At 49.3% G+C, this 10,000-nt stretch overlaps 1 protein-coding gene across 3 annotated transcripts in view; it reads right to left on the bottom strand.

Moving 5' to 3' along the window:
• Positions 1-9,483, bottom strand: part of tec (tec protein tyrosine kinase) — a 12,106-nt gene extending 2,623 nt beyond the window's left edge. The window contains exons 1-12 of one of the 3 annotated variants that reach the window (XM_034556808.1): positions 9,346-9,483; positions 7,415-7,618; positions 7,210-7,311; positions 4,773-4,854; positions 3,657-3,785; positions 3,498-3,550; positions 2,305-2,516; positions 1,518-1,583; positions 1,309-1,363; positions 949-1,031; positions 440-573; positions 1-23 (exon numbers count right to left, since the gene is read on the bottom strand). The exon at positions 1-23 is cut by the window's left edge and continues 52 nt beyond it. In XM_034556808.1, the coding sequence (XP_034412699.1) occupies positions 1-23; positions 440-573; positions 949-1,031; positions 1,309-1,363; positions 1,518-1,583; positions 2,305-2,516; positions 3,498-3,550; positions 3,657-3,785; positions 4,773-4,854; positions 7,210-7,311; positions 7,415-7,552 (1,077 nt within the window). In that variant the 5' untranslated portion in view covers positions 7,553-7,618; positions 9,346-9,483. The remainder of the gene's footprint in view (positions 24-439; positions 574-948; positions 1,032-1,308; positions 1,364-1,517; positions 1,584-2,304; positions 2,517-3,497; positions 3,551-3,656; positions 3,786-4,772; positions 4,855-7,209; positions 7,312-7,414; positions 7,619-9,345) is intronic. The other 2 variants (XM_034556809.1, XM_034556810.1) reach the window with 2 other exon arrangements.
• Between the last annotated feature and the right edge of the window lie 517 nt (positions 9,484-10,000).

Here is a 10,000-nt window from a genome sequence, read left to right as displayed (position 1 = left end):
ATACCGCAGCCTGGCAACAAGACCTGCGGTATGAAGACGACGGTTAAGTCTACCAATGGTTACAAACCGTCACCATGAAAAGGCTCAAAAGGCCAATTAGCAAATATTTTGTCTGCAACTACTGATTGTTTTTAGTGTATGAAATGAAATATGGTGATAAAATGGTATTCAATGGTCCTGGTTAAACAAAACAAGCAAGCTTAAGACATCGGATATACTTTTAGAAATCGTAAAGAAACATGTTGAATAGTCCTATTTGAGAAATCATTTTTGGCTTGAAAACATAAACGATTAATTCTTGGTTGATGGATTAATCCGTTTTGAAGCTTCTACTTTGGCATTTTGGCCGTCGCCATCTTGGCTTTGAGGGTCCAACGAGTTGTCATATGCTCTACAGATTGTAAAGCCCAGTATAAAGGACGGGTGACGTGTTGTTCACCTGCTGCGTTGTGTTTGTGGTACTCGATGAGGTCGGGGATGGAGCTGAACAGGTGTTTCTCAGCCAGGTAGACCTGTAGAGGCGGGCCTTGTGTCTCCTTGATGTGGTAATGTTTTATAGTTGCACCTCCCTCCCTGCAAGCACACAACAATAATATAGAATCAATAAGACTTAAGTCCAGCTGAATAAAAGCTCACGCAGTAAAAAATAGGCGATGAAGATAAATCACGTGTGGCTGCTTGTTTTAATTGATCCAAGTTGGTTACAGATGGCCAATAAAGTCATCTCAGTTTCCTTTCCTTGCCTCCTCTCCTCAGGCATTTAACAAAACAAGACGTCCGTGACCTCTGAGCCGTCATTTAGAAGCGAGGCTAATAAACACGCCTCTTTTATACGTCACGGGTGCTTCGAGACGTCCTCAGAGGAGGCTCCTTCAGCAAGCCTCCTCCCTCCTATTGTCCTTTAGGAGGGAGGAGTGAGGACACGAGGACAGCGGGCAGTGTCCTCACCCCGCAGCAGACTTGGCGTACAGGGACACGGTGTAGGTTCCCGGGGTGCTGGAGTCTCTGACGATGAAGGCGCCTTCTTTGTCCTGCAGGGGGCGACACAGACAGACAATTAATACATTTAGTTAATTTAAGCCATTAAGAGAAACTTGCTCTGTAAACAGACATTCTTTTTTTGTACGCAACAAATGTCTTAAAGTCGAACCTTTAACCTCTTTGTTTTGGATTGTGTTGCACAATAAAAGTAGAGGGGGGTCAAAGAGGGACTAAAGGAAACAACCAAAAACATAAAGAAAGTATCAAAGAAGTAATTATACACGGAGCGAGGAAACAAAGAATATAAACGCGGACGCCATCGCTCACCTCTTTCTTCAGCAGCTCCTCTGCCTTGTTCCTGTTGACTTGTTTGCTGAACCAACTACAACAAACAAACAAACAAACAAACGTCCCGATAACGATCACAACGACTCGGATCTCTTTCTTACTGTCATGAGACTTTTTGCGGTGCAAAGTTACAAAGCGTCTGAATCCAAAGTGAAAACCACAATAACAACAAAGATGAACTAACTCACACAAACTGCACCAGGTTGGCCGACGTCTTCCCCGTCACGTAGTTACTGGGGATGTAGCCTTCCTCGCTGTGCAACACACACACACACACACACACACACACACACACAGGAACCTCCTCGTCATTCACTGTTGTTGTTGTTTCAGGGTTTGATGCGTACGCTTTAAAAACTCTAAAAAGCATAGACTTCTATACAACCAGAGTAGCCCCCTGGTGGTCAGGAGAGAGAATGCAGCTTTAACACATGAAGCATAGACTTCTATACAACCAGAGTCGCCCCCTGGTGGTCAGGAGAGAGAATGCAGCTTTAACACATGAAGCATAGACTTCTATACAACCAGAGGAGTCGCCCCCTGGTGGCCAGGAGAGAGAATCTAGCTTTAACACATGAAGCATAGACTTCTATACAACCAGAGGAGTCGCCCCCTGGTGGTCAGGAGAGAGAATGCAGCTTTAACACATGAAGCATAGACTTCTATACAACCAGAGGAGTCTCCCCCTGGTGGTCAGGAGAGAGAATGCAGCTTTAACACATGAAGCATAGACTTCTATACAACCAGAGGAGTCTCCCCCTGGTGGTCAGGAGAGAGAATGCAGCTATAACACATGAAGCATAGACTTCTATACAACCAGAGGAGTCTCCCCCTGGTGGTCAGGAGAGAGAATGCAGCTTTAACACATGAAGCATAGACTTCTATACAACCAGAGGAGTCTCCCCCTGGTGGTCAGGAGAGAGAATGCAGCCTGGCTTCCCTCCACCCGGTCAGAATAAAGATTTCAACACTGACCTGAACTGGTTTCGCGCTTTGTACCAGTTGACGTCACACTTGTCCAGGATGACGTACTCGCCTCCTTGGACCAGACTCAGGTCGTGCGGCTCCATCCCCGGGAAGTCGTACAGCGCCACCACCACCTCCTCCTCCTCCTCTTCCTCTTCCTCTTCATCATAATCTCCGTCATCGTCACCCTCCGGAGGAAGAGGAGGAGGAGGGCGCCGCTGCTGGAGGAGGAACAACAAGATGCTCGTGGGTTGTGATCGATGTGTTTATTGTGTGTGTGTGTTGTGTGATTGTGTGTGTGTTGTGTGATTGTGTGTGTGTTGTGTGATTGTGTGTGTTGTGTGTGTGTGTTGTGTGATTGTGTGTGTGATTGTGTGTGTGTTGTGTGATTGTGTGTGTGTTGTGTGATGTTGTGTGATTGTGTGTGTGTGTTGTGTGATTGTGTGTGTGTTGTGTGATTGTGTGATTGTGTGTGTGTTGTGTGATTGTGTGTTGTGTGATTGTGTGTGTGTTGTGTGATTGTGTGTGTGTGTTGTGTGATTGTGTGTGTTGTGTGATTGTGTGTGTGTTGTGTGATTGTGTGTGTGTGTTGTGTGATTTTGTGTGATTGTGTGTGTGTGTGTTGTGTGATTGTGTGTGTGTGTTGTGTGATTGTGTGTGTTGTGTGATTGTGTGTGTGATTGTGTGTGTGTTGTGTGATTGTGTGTGTGTTGTGTGTGTGTTGTGTGATTGTGTGTGTGATTGTGTGTGTGTTGTGTGATTGTGTGTGTGTTGTGTGATGTTGTGTGATTGTGTGTGTGTGTTGTGTGATTGTGTGTGTGTTGTGTGATTGTGTGTGTGTGTTGTGTGATTGTGTGTTGTGTGATTGTGTGTGTGTTGTGTGATTGTGTGTGTGTTGTGTGTGTGTGTTGTGTGATTGTGTGTGTTGTGTGATTGTGTGTGTGTTGTGTGATTGTGTGTGTGTGTTGTGTGATTGTGTGTGTGTTGTGTGATTGTGTGTGTGTGTGTTGTGTGTGTGTGTGTGTTGTGTGATTGTGTGTGTGTGTTGTGTGATTGTGTGTGTTGTGTGTGTGTGTGTTGTGTGATTGTGTGTGTGTGTGTGTGTGTGTTGTGTGATTGTGTGTGTTGTGTGATTGTGTGTGTGTGTTGTGTGATTGTGTGTGTGTGTGTGTGGTTGTGTGATTGTGTGTGTGTTGTGTTACCCTCTTGTTGCGTCGCTCCTCTCCAGGAATCGGGGGTAAAGGTTTTCTGGAAACTAGAAAAGAGGAACCAAGCAGAACGTTGGTGGAAGTACCCAAACACCAAATATGCCGTATTATTACAGTTTCTACACATTAAAATACTAATGCTGAGCTTCTTACTGTCTCCAAACAGGTTGTACTCCTCGCAGCCCAGAGCCAGTTTCTCCACCTGACGGCAGCAGAGCCACGCCCCTTCCTGCCAGAACTGAGGGTGAAACTTGGTGGAGACCACAGCGTTGTCTTTGATCTCTACAGACGGAAAGTTTCTGTGATTAACGTCACGTGAGCGTCTTCATTCGTGTGGCTGATGTGAACAAAAGCTGGAATATGTATTCGTCCTATTGTGCACCATATTAAACAATGTGCACAAATATTTAACAAGTAGTTTTATATCAAAATCCAGGAATCATTCATTCATTTCAAAACAAATATGATGTGTGTCAAGCAAGCAAGTACCAACCAATAATATCTTGACAATCATAAGTGAAGAGTGTGTTAAATGTGTTAAAGCTGCATTCTCTCTCCTGACCACCAGGGGGCGACTCCTCTGGTTGTATAGAAGTCTATGCTTCATGTGTTAAAGCTGCATTCTCTATCCTTACCACCAGGGGCGACTCCTGGTTGTATAGAAGTCTATGCTTCATGTGTTAAAGCTGCATTCTCTCTCCTGATCACCAGGGGGCGACTCCTCTGGTTGTATAGAAGTCTATATAATTGACTCTACTTCTCTTGATTTATTCCCTCAGTAAACATTGTAAACATTAGTTTTTGGTCTCAATCTCTAGTCTCAAGTCTTCTTCAATACAGAATGATGTTCATTTAGTAAATTATGGTCATTTAGAGTCAAACAGACCATAAAGCAGGGGATGTTTTATGGTCTTAGCACCATTAAAAGAATGCCCAATTATCTATTAATAGCTCGGTATGAACACACCACTTTCACTGGATCACGTTGAAACTGAAGAAAACCTTTTAAAACATCACGATTCTCAGGAGAGAAACTCTCTTTTCCTACGATTTCTAAGCAAAGTTGAAGTAAGTTTCCGATCATTAATGTTCTAACCACTGGTCACAAGACCAGATGTCATAGAGGGTCTGGTGGGCTCCGTCCTTGCCAACGGGACTTCCGGCCCCTGACCTGGTTTCGCTCGTCTCTGATGAACGTTGTCGTGGAAACCAGTTTCAGACGTGTGGTTTTCAAAGTGTGAAAGCAGAGGCAGAATCCAGCGGACTGACCCTCCTTGAGGCTCTGCACCCAGAGGCTCCTGCTGTCGTTGCTCGGGGCGAACACGTAGAGGGTGTTGGTGTCGTAGACCACCTGCAGAGGGTGGAGAACGTTACGGTTCAAGACTACATTTCCCATCGTGTTCTCCCTGCCTAGAAGGGGGCGGGGTCTGTCTCTATCGTTATGTTGAGCACAACCTAAAATTCCCCCGCCTCCCGCCTCTCGCCTCCCGCCTCCCGCCTCTCGCCTCCCGCCTCCCGCCTCTCGCCTCTCGCCTCCCGCCTCCCGCCTCCCGCCTCTCGCCTCTCGCCTCCCGCCTCCCGCCTCCCGCCTCTCGCCTCCCGCCTCCCGCCTCTCGCCTCCCGCCTCCCGCCTCTCGCCTCTCGCCTCTCGCCTCTCGCCTCCCGCCTCCCGCCTCCCGCCTCCCGCCTCTCGCCTCTCGCCTGCCTCTCGCCTCCCGCCTCCCGCCTCTCGCCTCTCGCCTCCCGCCTCTCGCCTGCCTCCCACCTCTCGCCTGCCTCCCGCCTCTCGCCTGCCTCCCACCTCTCGCCTCCCGCCTCTCGCCTGCCTCTCGCCTCCCGCCTCTCGCCTCCCGCCTCCCGCCTCCCGCCTCTCGCCTCTCGCCTCCCGCCTCCCGCCTCCCGCCTCTCGCCTCCCGCCTCCCGCCTCTCGCCTCCCGCCTCCCGCCTCCCGCCTCTCGCCTCTCGCCTCCCGCCTCCCGCCTCCCGCCTCTCGCCTCTCGCCTCCCGCCTCTCGCCTCTCGCCTGCCTCTCGCCTCCCGCCTCCCGCCTCTCGCCTCTCGCCTCCCGCCTCTCGCCTGCCTCCCACCTCTCGCCTGCCTCCCGCCTCTCGCCTGCCTCCCACCTCTCGCCTCCCGCCTCTCGCCTGCCTCTCGCCTCCCGCCTCTCGCCTCCCGCCTCCCGCCTCCCGCCTCCCGCCTCTCGCCTCTCGCCTCCCGCCTCCCGCCTCCCGCCTCTCGCCTCCCGCCTCCCGCCTCTCGCCTCCCGCCTCCCGCCTCTCGCCTCTCGCCTCTCGCCTCCCGCCTCCCGCCTCCCGCCTCTCGCCTCTCGCCTCCCGCCTCTCGCCTCTCGCCTGCCTCTCGCCTCCCGCCTCCCGCCTCCCGCCTCTCGCCTCTCGCCTCCCGCCTCTCGCCTGCCTCCCACCTCTCGCCTGCCTCCCGCCTCTCGCCTGCCTCCCACCTCTCGCCTCCCGCCTCTCGCCTGCCTCCCACCTCTCGCCTGCCTCCCGCCTCCCGCCTCTCGCCTGCCTCCCACCTCTCGCCTCCCGCCTCTCGCCTGCCTCCCACCTCTCGCCTGCCTCTCGCCTCCCGCCTCTCGCCTGCCTCCCGCCTCTCGCCTGCCTCCCACCTCTCGCCTCCCGCCTCTCGCCTGCCTCCCACCTCTCGCCTGCCTCCCGCCTCTCGCCTCTCGCCTCCCGCCTCCCGCCTCTCGCCTCCCGCCTCTCGCCTCTCGCCTCCCGCCTCCCGCCTCTCGCCTCCCGCCTCTCGCCTGCCTCCCACCTCTCGCCTGCCTCCCGCCTCTCGCCTGCCTCTCGCCTCTCGCCTCCCGCCTCCCGCCTCCCGCCTCTCGCCTCTCGCCTCTCGCCTCTCGCCTCCCGCCTCCCGCCTCTCGCCTCTCGCCTCTCGCCTCTCGCCTCCCGCCTCCCGCCTCCCGCCTCTCGCCTCTCGCCTCTCGCCTCTCGCCTCCCGCCTCCCGCCTCTCGCCTCTCGCCTCCCGCCTCCCGCCTCCCGCCTCTCGCCTCTCGCCTCTCGCCTCCCGCCTCCCGCCTCCCGCCTCCCGCCTCCCGCCTCTCGCCTCTCGCCTCCCGCCTCCCGCCTCTCGCCTCTCGCCTCTCGCCTCTCGCCTCCCGCCTCCCGCCTCCCGCCTCTCGCCTCCCGCCTCCCGCCTCTCGCCTCTCGCCTCCCGCCTCCCGCCTCCCGCCTCTCGCCTCTCGCCTCCCGCCTCCCGCCTCCCGCCTCTCGCCTCCCGCCTCTCGCCTCTCGCCTCCCGCCTCTCGCCTCCCGCCTCCCGCCTCTCGCCTCTCGCCTCTCGCCTCCCGCCTCCCGCCTCTCGCCTCCCGCCTCTCGCCTCTCGAGCCAACGGTTCTTATTGAAACGCAACTATGAACATGATATTCCATTTCACACTGGCCCTTTAAGTAGAAGTCAGAACCGTAATAATAATAATAACTTTGAAAACCTCTACTCAACATCATCTAAACCGCTTTCCGTCGGCAGCTGAAAATTAGGTCGACTTTGAAACAGGAAACGGGCTCCGTAAACTGAGATGGATGTTGCGTAATAATGTTAATCTTTGACTTCTATTCCAAATAACTTTGTCTGACCTTGAGCTTTGAGTTTCTTCTTCCTGAATAATACCGATGCTCTAAGAGTAGCACGCGGAGCTGCTTCAATCCAGAGATGATTAAGAGTATTGTGTGTGTTTGTACCTGAAAGGGGTATTTGTTCTGGCAGGGGATGACGCCGCCGCTCTTCACGATCTCGGCACATCGGACGCGGCTCAGCTCGATGGAGCCTCTCCTGAACCTCTTCTGTGGACGGTGTGCAGATGTAAACACACACAAACACACACAAATACAGGAAACAGCTAGCTAACCCCAGGCTAGCTGTTGCCAGTCTTTATGCTAAGCTAACCTCTCTCCGCCCGTCGTAGTAGGCCAGCTGGCTCCGCGTCAGGACGAACAGACGCTCCTTGTAGTTCAGCGGTGACGTCCTCTTCTTCTGCTGCGAGCGCTTAATGAGCAGCTCCTCCAATAGCAGCTGGGCACTCATCCTGGCCCCGCCCACGCTCTCAGCCCATTGGTGGATGTGGTCAGAACGCGGCGGGCCGGAGCTGAGCTGAAGAAACACAGTACTGAGGAGTAGTACAGTAAAGAGTACTACATGTACCTCTGAGGTGTAGTACAGTAAAGAGTACTACATGTACCTCTGAGGTGTAGTACAGTAAAGAGTACTACATGTACCTCTGAGGTGTAGTACAGTAAAGAGTACTACATGTACCTCTGAGGTGTAGTACAGTAAAGAGTACTACATGTACCTCTGAGGTGTAGTACATTAAAGAGTACTACATGTAAAGAGGACAATATGTATCAAGAGCAGAGTACTTTGAAGAAATATTCATATGACACTAAACAATATAATATATAATTAGTTTCTGGAAAGAATGTAAAAGTTCAGTACTGAGATATATATATATATATATATATATATCCATCCATCCATTTTCAATACCGCTTATCCTCATTAGGGTCGCGGGGCGCTGGAGCCTATCCCAGCTGACATAGGGCGAAGGCAGGGGACACCCTGGACAGGCCGCCAGTCCATCGAGGGCACATGTAGGGACATACAACCATTCACTCTCACATTCACACCTATGGGACATTTAGAGATCAATTAACCTGCAGCATGTCTTTGGACTGTGGGAGGAAGCCGGAGAGCCCGGAGAGAACCCACGCTGCCACGGGGAGAACATGCAAACTCCACACAGAAGGACCGCTCCGACCGGGAATCGAACCCCCGGCCCTCTTGCTGTGAGGCGACAGTGCTAGCCACTACACCACCGTGCAGCCCCATATATATATATATATATATATATATATATATATATATATATATCTATCTATCTATCTATCTATCTATCTATCTATCTATCTATCTATCTATCTATCTATCTATCTATCTATATCTATCTATATATATATATATATATATATATATATATATTTCCTAATCTTAATATATAAACATATTCCAAACTACTCGACACACCGTGTTATATAATTAATAATATATATATATATATATATATATATATATATATAATAAATATATATAACTTATGAAGCTTTAGGAAATATCTGATCTAAGAACTAAGTAAACAACTTTAATCAAGATTAAATCTGAGTTATGAAGTTTCTTCTGATGCAGTTAGAGATACTTGTACATGTGTGTAAATATCAGCAGATAGAGGAACACTATAAATATATATATATATATATATATATATATATATATATATATATATATATATATTTATATATATATATATATATGCTGAAATTAGCCTTTACTTCAGGTACTTAAAGTACATGTTGAACAGGTACTTATACTTTAGTGGTATTTAGAATACAGTATTTTGGTACAGTGTGCTTCCACTGATCAGTTTGACTTGCTCTCTGTGTTTTCCGACAGCACCTGAATGCAGCAGAAGGAAGAGAGACCCCCCAGCCCCGCTGCACCTGCTCAGGTGGTTCACGACCATTTCCGGTGAAATATCAATATTAAAGTTATATTCATGAACTCCAACATAACCACATAAATATTGTAATATTTTATGGTGCGTTTGAAGATACTTTGACGCACTATTTGATGTGTATTTCTCACGCGGAGTCACAAAAAGACGCGTAAATGTATTTATATGACTAATGATTAGAGTATAAAGTGGTTTAAAGTGGTTTAAAGTGGATTATCACAGCAGGAGTCCAGTCGCCGCGGAGCTCCGCGTGTTTCTCTCGCTTCAGAAGTTTATTAATAAAGTTTTTCGTGAATAAAGCTTCTCTTCTTACCTTCTGTCGTCACGTCGGTTCTCCGGTGAGCGCTCGTTTCCCACGTCGCGGAGGAGCGGGATGAGGAAATGAAGAGAGGGGGGCGGACACACACACACACACACACACACACACACACACACGTACACTCACACGCACGCACACACTTCCTCATACACAGATCTCACCGCAGGGTGTGTGCGCGTGCGTCAGAGAGGATGAGGTAAGATCATCTGACTTCTCGAGTGGAAAATATGAAACTGAGGCTTCAGAGTGAAGATAGTTTATTTATTTATAGTTTATTAATTTATAGGATTTTTATTTGATTTTTATTTATTTGGAAAAGGAAGAATTTTCTGGAATATTTGGACAAAAATGTTTTTTTATGGAGACATTTTTAGAAATTAGCTTGTTTTTTGGAAAATGTGAATATTTTTTTATGGCACTCAAATGTAAGTTTTGACATTTAAGTTTTGAGGTGATGAGGTTTTTAAATAAGAAGACATTTAAATAAAATTCAATTAAGGACAAAACAGAACTTCTTTTTGGGACTTTTTTTATTTTGTATTGATTGATTATTTTTTGAAAAATGAGTTTCTAAAGTTTTGGGAACAAAGGTTTTTAAAAACAATGAAATTGAGAATTGTTTTGGAAAACAAAGAAATTATTTTTTTTA

Source organism: Cyclopterus lumpus, chromosome 18 (genome assembly GCF_009769545.1).
Source record: "Cyclopterus lumpus isolate fCycLum1 chromosome 18, fCycLum1.pri, whole genome shotgun sequence".
Taxonomy (NCBI): Eukaryota; Metazoa; Chordata; class Actinopteri; order Perciformes; family Cyclopteridae; genus Cyclopterus; species Cyclopterus lumpus.
The sequence above is the reverse complement of the archived record's forward strand: the minus strand, read 5'-3'. Positions and strand labels throughout refer to the sequence as shown.